This window comes from Dunckerocampus dactyliophorus, chromosome 15 (genome assembly GCF_027744805.1).
Source record: "Dunckerocampus dactyliophorus isolate RoL2022-P2 chromosome 15, RoL_Ddac_1.1, whole genome shotgun sequence".
Classification (NCBI taxonomy): domain Eukaryota; kingdom Metazoa; phylum Chordata; class Actinopteri; order Syngnathiformes; family Syngnathidae; genus Dunckerocampus; species Dunckerocampus dactyliophorus.
Window position 1 is genome coordinate 23,140,436 of NC_072833.1, and position 16,477 is coordinate 23,156,912.

General features: G+C 39.8%; 1 protein-coding gene across 2 annotated transcripts; it reads right to left on the bottom strand.

The window, feature by feature from the left end:
• Positions 1-1,985: 1,985 nt before the first annotated feature.
• Positions 1,986-15,627, bottom strand: LOC129194908 (phospholipid scramblase 1-like). 2 transcript variants are annotated; one of them, XM_054800424.1, is made up of 8 exons: positions 15,477-15,627; positions 11,466-11,539; positions 10,918-11,219; positions 7,358-7,400; positions 7,058-7,278; positions 4,311-4,472; positions 4,060-4,221; positions 1,988-2,420 (listed from the first exon to the last, which is right to left on the bottom strand). In XM_054800424.1, the coding sequence occupies exons 2-8, from the start codon at positions 11,470-11,472 to the stop codon at positions 2,361-2,363; spliced, it is 957 nt and encodes a 318-aa protein (XP_054656399.1). In that variant the 5' UTR covers positions 11,473-11,539; positions 15,477-15,627; the 3' UTR covers positions 1,988-2,360. The 2 variants fall into 2 exon arrangements, with proteins under 2 accessions (XP_054656400.1, XP_054656399.1); XM_054800425.1 differs by lacking the exons at positions 10,918-11,219; positions 11,466-11,539; positions 15,477-15,627 and adding an exon at positions 7,826-9,085 and having other exon boundaries at positions 1,986-2,420.
• Between the last annotated feature and the right edge of the window lie 850 nt (positions 15,628-16,477).

A 16,477-nucleotide genomic window follows, 5' to 3' on the forward strand; every position in this document is an offset into this window, starting at 1 on the left:
TTGAGACGTCATCTGTACTTCTGTGATGACGTCTCAAGAAGCCTTTCCCTCATATCATGATATGTGTATTTCTTTATGGGAGGAAGGTTGCGTTACTTGAAGGAATGGTAGAATCTCAGTGCTTCCATGATGCTTACCAGGCATTGTATACAGTGCAGTTAGCAAGCCAGTTTGGTTTTGTTTCAGTATTGTTGTTTTTTTCTGTGTGTGTGTGTGTGTGTGTGTGTATGTGTTTATGGTTATTATATATTATGGTTATCACATATTATTCCTGTGTTATTCCTGTGTTTTGTTAAAATATATTTCTATATCAGAAAAGAGGTTATTTGTATTTCATAACACAAAAAAATGAAAATCAGTAAAATGTTAAATGATTTTAAAACTTGTCCAAAGTCACTGTCTTTTATGATTCATATTTTGTACAGAAGAGAGCATAGTGAATTGTACGAAAGTAAGAATAAAACAAAGTAAAGGATCATGACCATGGATTTTAGTGGAAAAAAGGGATGGGATTTGCAGTTAAAACTAAAATGTCTTTCTAGAGGAGTAAAACTATCATTGCTATAGGGGAGTGCTGAGCCAGGGTGCACAGTACAATTTTGTCCCAAAGGCAATGAGAATTGGAAGGGGAAAAAGTACATTTAATATAGCCAAAAGATAGAGAATAACGTATCAAATCGTTTTTAAGGGACGAAGGTTGCGTTACTTGAAGGAATGGGAGAATCTCCCCGCTTTTTAATGTAAAACATAGATGTTCTGCGAGCCTCTTCATCTGCTTTGTACACTATGTACGCTGTGCCAATGTAGTCGAGATGTGAGTGGTAAGATGGCGTCTCTTTGGCTTCAGCGGCTTGTACCGGCGGGTGCGACGTATGAGCAATCCAGACTTATTAGTACAGATCAGTGCGTAGACCCCGCTTCACTGAGCAGTACGTCAGCGTCGCAGCCAAGAAAGGCTGCGCCGTAAGTGAAAACAAGGAAATGTACTTCATAAAACGCCTTTCTAGAAAGAAATGTAAGTTAATGCCTCTCGTTTATGCATTCACACACGCACTAATATACTTGGGAAACAGTTAGGCACCAAAAACAACGTATTTGATCTTTTCAGATGGCTAAGATAAGAATTGTATTACAGTAGTAATTCACACTATCAGCACCAGAGCACAAAGTATGGCCGAAAAACCATACACAGTATACAGTAGACGCCCCTACAACGTTCCAAGAACATTTATGTTATAGGGTTTTTGTTATACGAAGCGTAAAATACATGTAAATAGCCTAATCCGTTCCAAAATCTTCCCAAATTTTACAAGAATAAAAGAAAATATTGAGAGTAAAGTCATAATGTTAAAAAGAAATAGCATAAAATTGAAAATTAAAGGAAAAAGTTTTAATATGAGAAACAAATACAACTAAAAAAGTAGCTATTTTTGTTAAAATTATGATGGGAAAAAGTTGTAATATTACAATAATGTCAAAATGTGAGAATAAAGTCATAATATTGAAAAAAAATGTATTATAACATTTAAAGGTGCACTAGAACAATGTTGAAGTATTTGTAAAACAAAAATGAAAAAATTGACAAAAATGTAATTTTACAAGAACAAATACCAAATATTAAGAGAGTAAAGTCATAATGTTTAAAAAAAATGCATAAAATTGGGGAAAAAAATAGCATAAAATTGGAAAATTAAAAAGAAAAAAGTTGTATTGTGAGGAACAAACAGAACAAAGAAAAAGTTGCAATTTTTGGAAAATTAAGTTGGGGAAAAAGTAGTCTTATTACGATAATGTCAAAATGACATTTTACCTGTATTATCACGTACTTAACACGCATGTAGTTCTTACCAACTTATGGTAAATGACATGCGCAAAAAAAACTATTTTCTGAAAAAAAATAATTTTTGGACCAAAAAGCTGCAAATTTGTGAGGCCGTGAATGCTGACTCATGTATGCTGTGTATATTGTATAAATAATAAACATACACAGCAGCATATAGTACTTCATCATTTCCACAAGGATTTATTTCGGCTTCTGCATGTAGAGCTTTAATTGCATTACAATGTTTAAAAAAAAAAGAAGTATAAAAGCAAGAGTATAAAAGTGTCAGAAGTAGTAGGAAGAGAGACAGAGATGTCTGTTTGTTCTCTCTGCTGTGGTCAATATGGTAAAGTCTTAACGTTGCAAAATAAGAAACAGGCATTAAAGTTGAAGGCCAGTATGGGTTTTTTTTAGTGGTATTTGGCTTGAGTTGCTATGGCAACAAGTACAAATGAGAAATATTATACATATTGCATATACAATGCCACCATGGATGGACGGATATATTGTTGTTGTTGGGTTTTTTTCCCCTCCTGTTTTAGGAAAAGACAGTGCTGCGCTGGTTGGCCTCACCCACCTTCTCAAAGAACATGAAATCCTGCACAAAAAAAACACACACAGAAAGTACACAATTTAGTTATTTCCAGTGCAATTAGTCGTGAAATTGTTTTATGCACGAACAATAACGATTGATTTGGATAAATGGATCATTCCTCGTAAAACTACAATTTCATGATTGCCGTTTTTCCTCATAAGATGAACTTCACAACAATAAGTTATTTTTTTTCCACACAAAAAAAAACTTTACAAAATTTTTTCTTTATTCTTGCAAAATTGGGTGGCAGCCGAAAGCGGGGACCTTGGCGGTCCGATCCTCAGCTACAGAAGCTAACTGCTGGTATGTGGCATGCCACCTCCCTGGTGGGCAAGGAGCCTGAGCTGGTGCGAGAGGTGGAGATGTTCCACCTAGATACAGTCGGACTCACCTCCGCTCAAGAGGGGCTGGACTTTATTCCACTCTGGTGTGGCAGCAGTGGGAGACCACTGGCAGGGGTGGCAAAAGGGGTGACTGGGAGGAATGGCCCCCCTGATATGAACCCAAGCGGTGCTTTGTTATTGGACTTCCGTGCTCATCAAAGATTGTCCATAACAAACACCTTGTTCAAGCATACGAGTGCCAGGACACCCGGGGCCGCAATTCGATGATTGACTTTGTGAGTTGGCTGTGATGGTGGCGGAGAATGCCAGCCAGACCTGGCAGGCCCAAACACATTGTGAGTCCCCAATCAGGAGTTCCAACTCCCACCTCCAGGAGAGCTTTGACCATGCTCCGAGGGAGGCAGTGGACATTCAGTCCATGTAGGCTATGATCTGTGCCTCCATTGTCGAGGCGGCTGATCGGGGTTGTGGCCGTAAGGTGGTCGGTGCCCGTCGTGGCGGTCATCCCAGAACCTGATGGTGGACATCAGCAGTGAGGGATACCGTCAAGCTGAAGAAGGAGTCCTATCGGGACTTTTTCTTTGGGTAGTGATCGAAAGGGCAGGATGGTGGGTAAAAGCGGCCGAAATGAGTTTTCTCCATAGGGTGGCTGGGCTCTCAGGGATAAGGTGAGAATCATTGTCACTGGGGAGAAACTCCAAGTAGAACCGCTGCTCCTCCACACTGAGAGGAGCCAGATGAGGTGGCTCGGGAATCTGTTCAGGATGCCTCCCAGACGCCTCCCCGGTGAGGTGTTCAGGGCACGTCCGTCCGTTAGGAGGCCTCGGGGAAGACCCATGACACGTTGGAGAGACTATGTCTCTCAACTGGCCTGGGAACGCCTCTGGAGCCATCGGGAGGAGCTGGGTGAAGTATCCGTGGACAGCGAAGTCTGGGCTTCCCTGCTTGGGCTGCAGCCCCCGCAACCCGACCTCGGGTAAGCGGAAGAAGATGAATGGATGGAAGACTTGGTTTATGCATGTCAAACTTTAAAAACGTGTTGTGTTTTTGTGCCATCCTGTTAGCAAGCTAGGATGTTTTGTGATAAAAATACATAAAGAACACAGTTGGACCCACGCAGTCTATTAAGAACACGACAAGATGCGTGCCGTGATTTACGCTAACTGGAAAATGTACGTAAACCCAGGCAAAATAGTGGCATAACTTTTTCGACGTAGACTGGAAAAACACGCTAACCGGGGTGGATGCTAAGCAAGGTTCCACTGTAGTTAAAAACCCCAAAAGGCGGAAGTACGTACGATAAGGAAACATGCCCCCAGGAGGACAGCTTTCATCCTGACGTCCATGTCCAGAGGGAACTGGATGCCAAAGTTGTCGGTGTCGGTGAAGACTTCCTTCAAAAGTCCACTCCACTGCTTGGTGATGCGACCGATGGGTTGGCCGCCATTTTTGCTCTTCAGCTAAAAAAAAAGAAAAAAGAAGAACCAACAACACACTTTGCATGCTAACCATATCTTGACCAGATAACAACTTTCCTGCTGGAGCTCACCTCAAAGCTGACATCCCCGCAGCAGTTACAGGCGAAGCAAGGACCCTCCAGCTTCATCACGGTCTCCTTGTTGGCATCCTGGATGGAAAAGCGAGGGACGAAAGGGTGCCAGTCCTGTTTGACGTAGCCCACCGTGGTGCCCGGTGGGGCCTGGACCTCCAACTGCGGGAAAATTGATGGTCAGTCGCACATACACACACATTTAGGACACTGGAGCCTATCCCAGCTAACTTCAGTTTCAAAGTGGACCGCATCCTCGACTTGTTGGCAATTAAACACAGAACTTATTGTCTATAATGTTAGCCCCTGAGGAAGCTGGAGCCTACCCCAGGTTACCTAAGTTTGAAGAAGACTACACACCCTGGACTGGTCACATGACATATACAGTGTAGACAAAAAAAACCCATCCACACTCATTTTCTATACTGTTTTACCATTGAGGCAAGCTGGAGCCTATCACAGCTAACTTGGGTTAAAAAGAAGGCTAACACGCTGGACTGGCGGCCAGTCAGTCACATGGCACAAAAAAAGCACACACACATTTTCTATACCAATTTAGCGCTTCAGGATACTGGAGCCTACCTCAGCTAATTTTGGTTTAAAGATGGATGACATCCTCAACGTGTTGCCGGTTAGTCACGAGGCATTAAAAAAAAACAAAAAAAAAATCCACGATCATTTTGCATACCAATTTAGCGCTTTAGGAGCCTACCCCAGCCACGTTGACAACACCCTGAGCTGATCGCCACATGTGGACACAAAAAGAAACCTTTTAGCGCCTTAGAAAGCTGGAGCCATGAGACCAACGGGCCTTTACATCAGTAAACGAGGGCAGGCTCCAGCTTTCCTCAGCACCAACGCAACACAGAAAACGAACGCGGGTGGCTACTGCACAAATGCTACCAGTCCCTCACCCATAAACAGGTGGGATGGGCTCCAGCTTAACCTGTGAGCCAGAACAGGATACACTGTAGTCAATCCCACCTCAGAGACCAAAAGCAGCGACGCCGGAAGTCTTAAGCCAGCTTCTGAGACACTTAAAAGTCTTTGAGTACTAAAACCTGCTGACTTTCCGGTGAAGACACAAGACTGAGCCGAGACTGAATGGGCCACCTGTGTGCGTGTTGATACAAGAACGTAATTAATACCGTATCGTGACATCGCATGTATCCACATGCTGTTGATTTGCACACAGGGAAAACAAAAGAGGTAAGAGAACACCTTTTTGCTACACCACTAGAGGAGGACAGCTGGCAAATGAAGCCGGACATGCGACGGAAACGAATCCAATAAATAAAATGCTTCACCGGCCACCCTTCTGCCTGCGACCTTTGCTGGGAAGGAGGAAATCTGACCTGGAACGGTGGTTACTTACAGAAAACCTGTGGTTCTCATTTCCTGGTAAACTCCGGGCTCCTCATTTAGCGACTTTATTTATTTATTTGTATTATTTATCTGTATTAATGTCTCTTCTGTTGTTGTTGCTTAATTTATTGCTATTTATGTTTCTTATGTTCTTATTCTTTTTCTTGTGTTTTCTTTCTTTTCTTGGGAGAATGAACAGAATAAGAATTTCATTGCTTAGCAGAACTGCCTGTTTTACTGTGCACATGACAATAAAACTCTTGAATCTTCAAAGTAAACTTGGGGTTCGCATTATACGACAGAAAACTTGGGGTTCGCACTTCAATGGCAGAAAACTGGGGGCCCTCATTTTTCAACAGAAAATTTGTGGTGCTCATTTGCCGACAGAAATCTTGCAGGGTCGCTCATTTGGCGACAGAAATTTTTGGGTTCTCGTTTGGCGACAGAAAACTTGGGGTTCGCATTTGACGGCAGAAAACTGGGGGCTCTCATTTTCGACAGACAATTTGGGGTTCTCATTTTCCGACAAAAAAATGTGTGATGCTTATTTGTCACCAGAAAACCTGAGGGGCTCATTTTACCACAGAAATCTTGCGAGGGTTCTCATTTCACGGAAGAAAACTGGGCGCTCTCATTTTATGGCAGAAAATCTGGGGCTCTCATTTTTCAACAGAAAATTTGTGATACTCATTTTACGACAGAAATCTTGCAAGGTTGCTCATTTGACAACAGAAAACCTGAGGTTGTCATGAGGCGACAGTAAACTTTGAGTTCGCATTTTACGGCAGAAAATTCGCGATGCTCATTTTACCATGGAGATCTCGGGGTGCTCATGTGGCAACGGAAAACTTGAGGTGCTCATTTTAACACAGAAATCTTGCAAGGGTGTTCATTTGGCCACAAAAATTTGGAGTTGTTGTTTGGCGACATAAAACCTGGGCTTGTCATTAGGCAACAGTAAACTTGGGGTTTGCATTTTACGGAAGAAAACTGGGGGCTATCATTTTCGACAGAAAATTTGGGGTTCTCATTTTCCAACAAAAAATTAGCAGCGCTTATTGGGCAACAAAAAACTAGACATGCTCATTTTATGACAGAAATCTGGCAGCGATGTTAATTTGGTGGCAGAAAACTTGGGGTTGTCGTTTGGCGACAGAACATTTGGGGCCGTCATTTGGCGACAGAAAACTCGCACTGTGCACCGAAAGAGTCTTACAAAAAATGGCGACAGAAAATTTGAATCACTCTTGAGGCACACTGATGGAAACTCCAGCATGGTTAACCATTAAACGTGATATTGACATCGCGACATATGAATCGGCACTCTATCCGTTATTACGAGGCTATTAAGAAGGCGCTTGGTGACTCGTAGACTAGCACACCTCTTGCAGGCAGCAGGGACACCAGCAGGAAACACATCGAAAAGGCCGCACCAGGCGGATGACCTCACGATCTGAGTTGTCTTTGATCTTCATGTCGAAACTCCGAAGCGAGCCGCAGCAGTTCCTGGTGCAGCAGTCGTTCTTCTCCTTGGCTTTGTAGATCTTCTGGCCCAGGCTGTTCTTGATTTCGTACTGGTTGTTGGACTCAAAGCCGATGAATGCTGACAACGAGAAAAACGCGTCCCATAAAAGCACATTGCGACATTTGTTCCATCAATAAATACAAAAACAAGGAGGTACCTTCCAGGAGTTCCACCTTCTGATGGATGAGAATCTGGTCGATCTAAAAGCAATCAATAAAAAGACACAGGCGTCACATTGTGGTAGTTTGATATTATGTTAACTCAGGGGACTCCAAGCCTTTTCCAGCGAGGGTCGAAATGATATTTATTGATATTTTGTGAAGCAATACACGTTCCTGTATGCTAAAAATATTTCTAGACAATACTGTATCTCAGCTATGTGATAAAGCATATAAGTATCAACTTCACCCTTTTTTCCTCACATTTTTGCTGTTGTTTTCTCCCCTCCCCCAATATCTATAACTTTTTCTTAAATCTCTTTTTGTGTTCAAATCTATATTAATGTTCATCTATCATTCTTATGTTTTTTCCTACATCTCTTACAACATCATATGCAAAAAACATACAAACTAGCCAACAACGTCATGTATCGCCTTCCATGACAGCCAATAGCTATTTTTCTTACCGAGGAGTTGGCAAAATTGATGCCAACCGCCATAATACAGAAGAAGAAGAAGAAGAAGAAGACATTTGTAGACGGTCCCTGCGCTCCGGTCTCGCTGCCGGCTTCTCCTCGAGATCAATATAAGTCAGACTGCACCGAAGACGGCTCGTTTTGATAAAAACTGGGTTGTAGCTGTTTGTCTGTGTTGAAATAGGTTTGGTTTACTGTGTTAGAATCATTCACTTGGGAGTTATTGATGCCGGAAGTTTGAATCTGTGAATATGTTTCTAACTTTACCGCAGTAAGTACGCGTACGTGGAAGAGCAATGCCCTTAAACCGTTTTGCTAGGGAATGCAAATCTCGCAAAAGTTCGCTCATTTTTTTTCTTTCCATGTCCCCTCCGGGGCCCCGTAGATAACAGACAAGAGAGTGAGCTAAAATGTTGCTCATATCTCCCCGACAATTCCTGCTGTTGGCTTTTCAACCGTATTGAAAGGTTGCATTTCTTTTGCAATGTAGCGAGCGACCCTGTGAACGCGCGCCATTTTGCGATGCTTCGTTGAATATTTACTCCGCCAATCAAACGCCTCAGTAAGCGTTGACATCATTACAAATGATTACTTTTGTGCCTTCATTCATATTCGCGTCTGCTTGCTAACTGCTCGCACTCGATGTACGTAGCTCCCGCCTCCACTACTGGGACAAAGAGGCTTAATACGGTGGCTGAGAAGATGCTCACTCTCTTCTGTGTTCATTTCCTATAGAGCCAATGTGCACAGACACAAGCAGAGTGAACCCTCTTATCATTCAGCCTGTGTAGCACAGAGAGACTAGCAGATGGCTCAGACGCGCATACACGTAAATGTCCATTTATCCAGGGCTCATAATTACCGACCTGTTTTATTTAAATAGTTCAATACATCGACATATCCATTATCGTGACAGGCCTAGTCATAAAATTACAACTTTAAAAAACACGACATATTTTTTCTTTAATATTTGAACTCTACGCTACTAAAATGGCATTTTTTTCCTCACAATATTAAAAGTTTATTCTTGTAAAATTGTGTTTTTTCTCATAAGAATATGACTTTTCTGTGAATATTTGGACTTTATTCTCATAAAATTACAGCTTTAAAAAAAAAATTCTATTTCAACTTTGTTATTACCTCCTCCAAGCATAGCGCAGCGCGGCGGTTATGTTTTTGCTGGCGTTTATCGGTTTGTTTGTTTGTGTTCAAAATAACTTGAAAGGTTCTGAACGGCTTTGGATGATATTTTCAGGAATTGTTGGAAACGGGATATGGAAGAACTGATTAGATTTTGGGGGTGATCCCGGATCACCATCCGGATCCAGGAATCTTTTAAAGGATTCTTTAACATTGCAAGATAGGACCATTTTTGGCATTTGTGCATTTAACTCCACAAAAAATGGTCAGAGCACTTGGATTAAAAAAAAAAAATCCAGGACAAGTTTCCAACAGGTTCTACAAAATATCAAAGACTGATCCAAAAAATGTAGGATTATGATTTTGGTGTGAATCACAACTAAAGCGCTTGGCAAAGGTCTGCTCTCTCCCAATCCTTCTCTAGTTCTACATTTTCTTCTACTAATTATGACTTTTTTCCCAGAATATTTTTTGTTTATTCCCGTAACATAACTTTTTCCCCGCAACCCAATTTTCCAAAAATGACAACTTTTACTTTTGTAACTATTACGACCTTTAAATAAATAATGTATTTTTCATAATATTACGACATTATTCTCTTAAAATTACGACTTTTTCTTGTTGGATTACAACTTTTTTCTTTTGCTATATTTCACTTTATTCTTGTAAGATTACTGCTGATTTTTTTTTTTATTTTTGCTGTGTTTTTTTTTTTTTTTTTTAATTATCTTGTTAAATTATATTTTTAGAATGTGGTGCGGGCCGCACATTGGACACCTCTGTTAACTATTCACCAAGCACGGTAGTGCTATCTTAGTTTTTGTCTTTAAGATGATGGAAAAATGTCTTGCTCAAAGGTCAGAAAGCAGAAAAAAAGGGTCAGCCCACATTGTTCTGCTGAATAGTACAAAAGACAGTGATATAACATATGCATTGCTTCTTTGCACGGTTCGTCCTGCATTTGTTGTGACAGAATAAGATAAGCGCCATATTTACCCCCATATTGTGATTCACACCAAAATAATAATCCTACACTTTTTGGATCAGTCTTTGATATTTTGTAGAACCTGTTGGAAACTTGTCCTGGATTTATTTCCCCAAGCGCTCTGACCATTTTTAGTGGAGTTATACGCACAAAATGGTCCTATCTTGCAATGTTAAATCATCCTTTAAAAATTCCTGGATCCAGACGGTGATGTGGATCAACCCCAAAATGTTATGAGTTCTTCCTTATCCCATTTCCGACAATTCCTGAAAATGTCATCTGAATCCATTCAGAACTTTTCAAAGTTATTTTGAACACAAACAAACAGATAAATGTCAGCAAAAACATAACCACTTGGCGGAGGTAAAACTAATAAAGAATAAATTAGGAATAATGTAAAAATATCGTCCAAATGTATACACACTGGAAATATAATAATCGTTACTTTGTTCTTAAAAAAAAAAAACGTACATTTTCCAAAATAAGAGTTATTTTTCTGAAGTACAGCGCGAGCTTATGCTTGACCGAGCTCTATTACTGTAAATTACAGCTGTCAAATGATAAAATGTTATCTGATTAATCACAGTTTTCAAATTAATTAATCATGATTAATGACCATTTGCAACTGTGCCTGAAGTATGCCCATTTTTACTGTATTTTATTGAAAGAAAGAAAGACAGGACAGGATTATAATATATTTTTAAAGTATTAACAGCTCCAAATGAACTGAACATTTCAATCAAGCTAAAAGATAGCACACATGTCTGAAAATCTATTTACCTAACACTAGTTGCTTTCATCGTAGCAGAACATTTGAATCACACGTTAACCTTGTTATTATGAGCAATGAGGGGTTGCGTCCAAAGACACCACGTGCCATAAGTTGAATTCACCTTTTTAGTTTATTTCCTCGGATTCCCAAGCCTACTTCCATGCAGATACCATTTAAACATTGTACCTGTGTGAGGTATTCAAGCCCTGGCGGGACCCCGACAGCAACCACACTTGTAGCAGCAGTAGGGACCAGTTCTGCTGGAGCCAATGCCCCCTGTGGGGGGCCACCGCCGTACATGGGGGGCCCACCGGGGGCGGGTCCCGGCTGAAACATGACAGGAGGTGTTTGACCCTGGTTGTAATCCATGTTAAAACCTGGAGGTGGGGCCTGCGCGGGGTCGCCGTAGCCGCCCTGAAAAGCGGGGTAAGGGGCCACCGACTGGCCCCCGTGGTGGGGCACTGGGTAGGGGGCCTGGTTGGGATAGCCTAGCAAAGATAGCAAACACAGACATTAGCCGTGCCTGGACACACAAGGGCTCCTTTCTCATCTTGAAGCCAACGTAACAAGATTAGCGTTTCTCACATGACAAGCATCACTTGTAGTGGGCTAACCCAATCGAGCAAGGAACTGTGCAAAATGTCATTTTTTGACACACAAAATGTTGACAAAAATCATTTTTAAAATGCTGAAAAAGGCATGAAAACATGTAAACATGTAGTGTGGGCACTGACCAGACATGATGAGAGGGGACTAGTTGGGACTGGGTGGCACTTCCTGCTGCGGTCCAAACACCCTGATGGAAAAACTAGCACAAACACAAACACTCATGTTGACACTATCAACAGAATAAGTAACAAGACAAAAGGTCAACAACTTGCAACCACAACTATCGTTTTTCTTCGTCCATTAATCGAGTCCATTAATCGGTTAAGCCCCAGGGTGTCCGCAGTGAAGCCCGGGGGCCATTTGCGGCCCACGGCTGTTTCTTTATTGGCCAACACCACATTCTGACAGTATGATTTAACAAGAAAACTTTTTTTTTTTTTTTTAAACAGCAAAAATGGAAAAATCAGCAACAATTTTACAAAAATGACGTCAAAATATTAAAAGAAAAAAGTTGTAATCGAATAAGAAAAAGTCATAATTTTATGAGAATTAAAAAAATGTCATCTTAGTAGCATACTGTTGAAATATTACAAAGAACACATAACATTATAAAAATGAACAAAAGTTGTAATTTTTGGAAAATTACACATAAGTCATGAAGTCTAAATATTATGGGAATAAAGTCATAATGACGAGAAGAACATTTACAAGAAGAAAGTTGAAAGCACAAATAAACAAAAACAAAAAAAGTCCAAATATGAAGAGAAAAGTGTCGTATTATAACGACAAAAAAGTCGCATTTTTATAACAATAAACTCATAATATTGTGAAGAAATATAATCTCATTTTAGTAGCATAGAGTTGTATTAAAGTTTTTTTAAGGTCATAATATTATGAGAAACAAAACAAAATAAAGTTGGACTAAAGTCAAAATATTACATGTTGAAATATTAAAAATCAGCAAAAATTTTAAAATAGTTGTATGAGGAAAAAATAACATCATTTTAGGAGCATAAAGTTGAACTATTAAACAAAGAGGTTATTTTTTTAAAGTTGGAATATTCTGAAAACCAAAAAAAAAAAAAACAACAAATAAAAAAGGTGTAATTTTTGGAAAATTAGGTTGCGGAAAAAGTTATAATGTAACGAGAACAAAGTCAGAATATCGTGGGAATAAAATACAAGAAGAAAATTCACAAGAAGAAAGTTGAAATAGTTGGACCATTAAAAAAAAAACAGCACAAATAAAAAAAACTGCTGCAATTTTACAAGAATAAAGTCAAAATATGAAGACAAAAAAGTCTTAAATTAACAAGAAAAAAGCTGCAAATAAAGCAGTTATAAAATAGGAAAATAAAAAAAAAAATACACCCAAAATTGAAAAATCTGCAGTAATTTTACAAAAATAAAGTCAAAGTATTAAGAGAAAAAAACTGTAATGTAACAAAAAAAACAGTAAATTTTATGCGAATAAAGAATATAACGACATTTTAGTAGCACACAGTTGAAATATTAAAGAGAGATGTTTTGGGGTTTTTTCAAGGTCATAATGTTATGAGAAACAGACAAAACAAAATAAAGAATAAAAACTTAGGTTGGGGAAAACATAATATTATGGGAAAAAAGTCATAAAGAAGAAAATGTACAAAAACAAACAACAACAAAAATGACCAAAAAAAAGCAAAGAGTGAAGTTGGTGAAGTTGAGACTCAATAGTTTTTTCGTGAGATTTACGGTGGTGTGAAAAAGTGTTTGCCCGCTTCCTGATTTGTTTTTTCCTTTGCATGTTTGTCACATTTAAATGTTTCAGATCAAAAAATGGAAATATTAGTCAATGACATCACAACTGAACACAAAATGCATTTTTAAAAAAACTATTTATTATTAAAAAGGGAGAAAGACAATCCAAAACTACATGGCCCTGTGTGGGCCCCCCTCAGCAGCAACAACAACAACAACTTGCAATGAGTCTCTTCCAGCGCTGGGGAGGAATTTTGGCCCACTCATCTTTGCAGAATTGTTGTCGTTCAGCCACATTGGAGGCTTTTCCATCATGAAGCACCTTTTTAAGGTCATGCCACAGCATCTCAATAGGATTCAGGTCAGGACTTTGACTAGGCCACTCCAAAGTCTTCATTTTGTTTTTCTTCATCCATTCAGAGGTGGACTAGCTGGTGTGTTTTGGATCATTGTCCTGCTGCAGAACCCAAGTTGGTTTCAGCTTGAGGTCACCAACAGATGGCCGGACATTCTCCTTCAGGATTTTTTGGCAGACAGCAGAATTCATGGTTCCATTTATCACAGCAAGTCTTCCAGGTCCTGAAGCAGCCAAACAGCCCCAGACCATCACACTACCACCACCATATTTTAATGTGGGGATGATGTTCTTTTTCTGCAATGCGGTGTTACTTTTACGGCAGATGTAATGGGACACACACCTTCCAAAAAGTTAAACTTTACTCTCGTCAGGCCACAGAGTATTTTCCCAAAGGTCTTGGGGATCATCAAGATGTTTTTTGGCAAAATTGAGACAAACCTCGATGTTCTTTTTGTTCAGCAGTGGTTTTGGTCTTGGAACTCTGCCATGCAGGTCGTTTTTGCCCAGTGTCTTTCTTATGGTGGAGTCATGATCACTGACCTTAACTGAGGCAAGTGAGGCTTGCAGTTCTTTGAATGTTGTTGTGGGGTCTTTTGTGACCCTTTGGATGAGTCCTTGCTGCACTGTTGGGGTCATTTTGATTGGCTGGCCGCTCCTGGGAAGGTTCACCACTGTTCCATGTTTTCGGCATTTGTGGCTAATGGCTCTCACTGTGGTTTGTTGGAGTCCCAAAGCTTTAGAAATGGTTTTATAACCTTTTCCAGACTGATAGATCTCAATTAATCTCAGTCATAACGAGAGGCAATAACTTTTCCACACAGGGCGTAGGTTGCGATTTTTTTTCTCCCTTAATAATAAAAAGTTTTATTCAAAAACTGCATTTTGTGTTCAGTATTGTTGTCACTGACTAATATTTAAATTTGCTAAAACATTTAAGTGTGACAAACATGCACAAAAAAATAAGAAATTAGGAAGGGGGCAAACACTTTTTCACTTTAAAAAAAAACAAAAAAAACAACAACTAATTTTTAAGGTGTGACGGCTTTTAATTTGTCGTAGCGCTGCGCCACGATCAATTACATGTTGCGGAAAAAACCCTGCTTTGCAAACCCATCCATCCGTGCATTTTCAATACACGGGTGAGCTGGAACCTATCCCAGCTGATTTCGACACACCTTGGACTGGTCGCCAGCCACTGGCAGGGCACACACAGACAAACAAGCATTCACACTCACATCCACACCTGTGGACAATTTAGAGTCTCCAATTCACTTAACATGCTTATTTTTGGAACGTGGGAGAAAGCCTGGGGCCCGGAGAAAACTCAGGCACACCTGGGGAGAACATGCAAACTCCACATGGAGATTAAAACCCTCCATCTGCAAACATTTTAGGATTAGGAAGTTACATTTTTGAAAATTTTGCATGTTTAAAAAGGAACTGAATTTTTTTTTTCTTTTTACGGAAGGGGGGGGAAAAAAGGAACTGAAAAATAAATGGGAAAAAAATACACAAATACATAAATAATTGTAATTTAAATTTTAAAATCTCTTATTTTTCGAGATTTTTTTTCTTTTGAATGTTGTGCAAGCCGTCATTAAATAAATGAACTAAAGCAATAATATAAAAGTAGAAATAATTAACTAAATAAATAAATACAATAAATTGTAAGTGCTTGTAAAAACAAGAACTAAATAAATACATAGACAAATGCTTAAAGAAAATAAAATTACCACATTATTACATTTAGGGGGCCAGGATATGTGATTAGCAAAGTGGGCGTAGTTTGAATCTAGCTAGGCGGGGTGTGGTTCTTATTTCTCTCTCTTTTCTTTTAAAATTCTACTCTTTAACCTCGTTTCGCAACATTTACGGTCAAGACTATTTCCGTGCGTTCTTGGACGCAACAGTGACGAACTTTTAAACCTCAATTACAACGTCAACGCGTCCTAGCTCCTCCCTGCCTGTCTTCCAAGGATTTGACGCAAAAACGGTGTTTTTTTCAGCTGGACACACAAAAGCCAAGCCCCCAACTTACCCTTTGGTCAGTTTATTCCTTCAAAGCTCCAAAGATATGAATTACATCCACAAAAGAACGTTCTTTGTCCTTATGTTGACACCTCGGAACCTGTTTAACGAGTGACGCTTTCTAGCTGCCAATGCTCCTCCTCCTAACGTTTCCTATAAGTCCCGCCCAACCGTTTTTCTTGGGGGCGGGGGTCACATGTCATTATAAGGCGCCTTTCTTAAAATATGTATATTAATACATTTATTCAACTTAAAATGACTGAACGTGTTTGAGTGGCAAGGCTTTGGTTTGTGGCATTCGTTTCCAGAGACGTCCTGACGTCACGGAGCGTTTCTGGTGTTGTTCCGAATATGGCCACCAGAGGGAGGCATTGCCCCACAAGCGACGTATTACTACTGAATGAGCCCTCGTGTCAAATTTGACCGATTTAAAAGTTGTATCCCTTGAAATTTTAATTTGATCACAGATTTAAGATCGTTTGCATGCAACTTATTGCAACTTTATTCCACTTTTGTACACTCCCGGTGTTCATAGTCAAAAGCGTGCAATCCACCCTTTTGCGTCACGTCTGGGAAGATTTACGTTCAGCCGAAGGTTACAGATTGATGAGGCCATCGGGACATCATCTGCTAATAGCAGAGATGAGATCCTAATGCAGGGGTGTCCAAAGTGCAGCCCATTTGCTGTTTTTTACTGGCCTGCGACAAAGGAATACTAAAAAAAAAAACAACAACAGCAAAAATGTAAAAAAAACAGCAGTAATTTTAACGGGAATAACGTTGTAATATTATGACAAAAATAACGTCATTTTAGTAGCATAAAGTGTAAATATTATAGATTTTTTTAAGTCAAACAAACAACAAATAAAGTGGTAGTTTTTGGAAAATTAGGTTTTGGACAAAGTACAGTATAATATTATAAGCCACTGTGGTAGAGCAGGTCGTCCAGAAACCGTCCAGAAGGTTGGTGGTTCGATCCTCGCTTCCTCCTCCCAGTCACTGTCGTGTCCC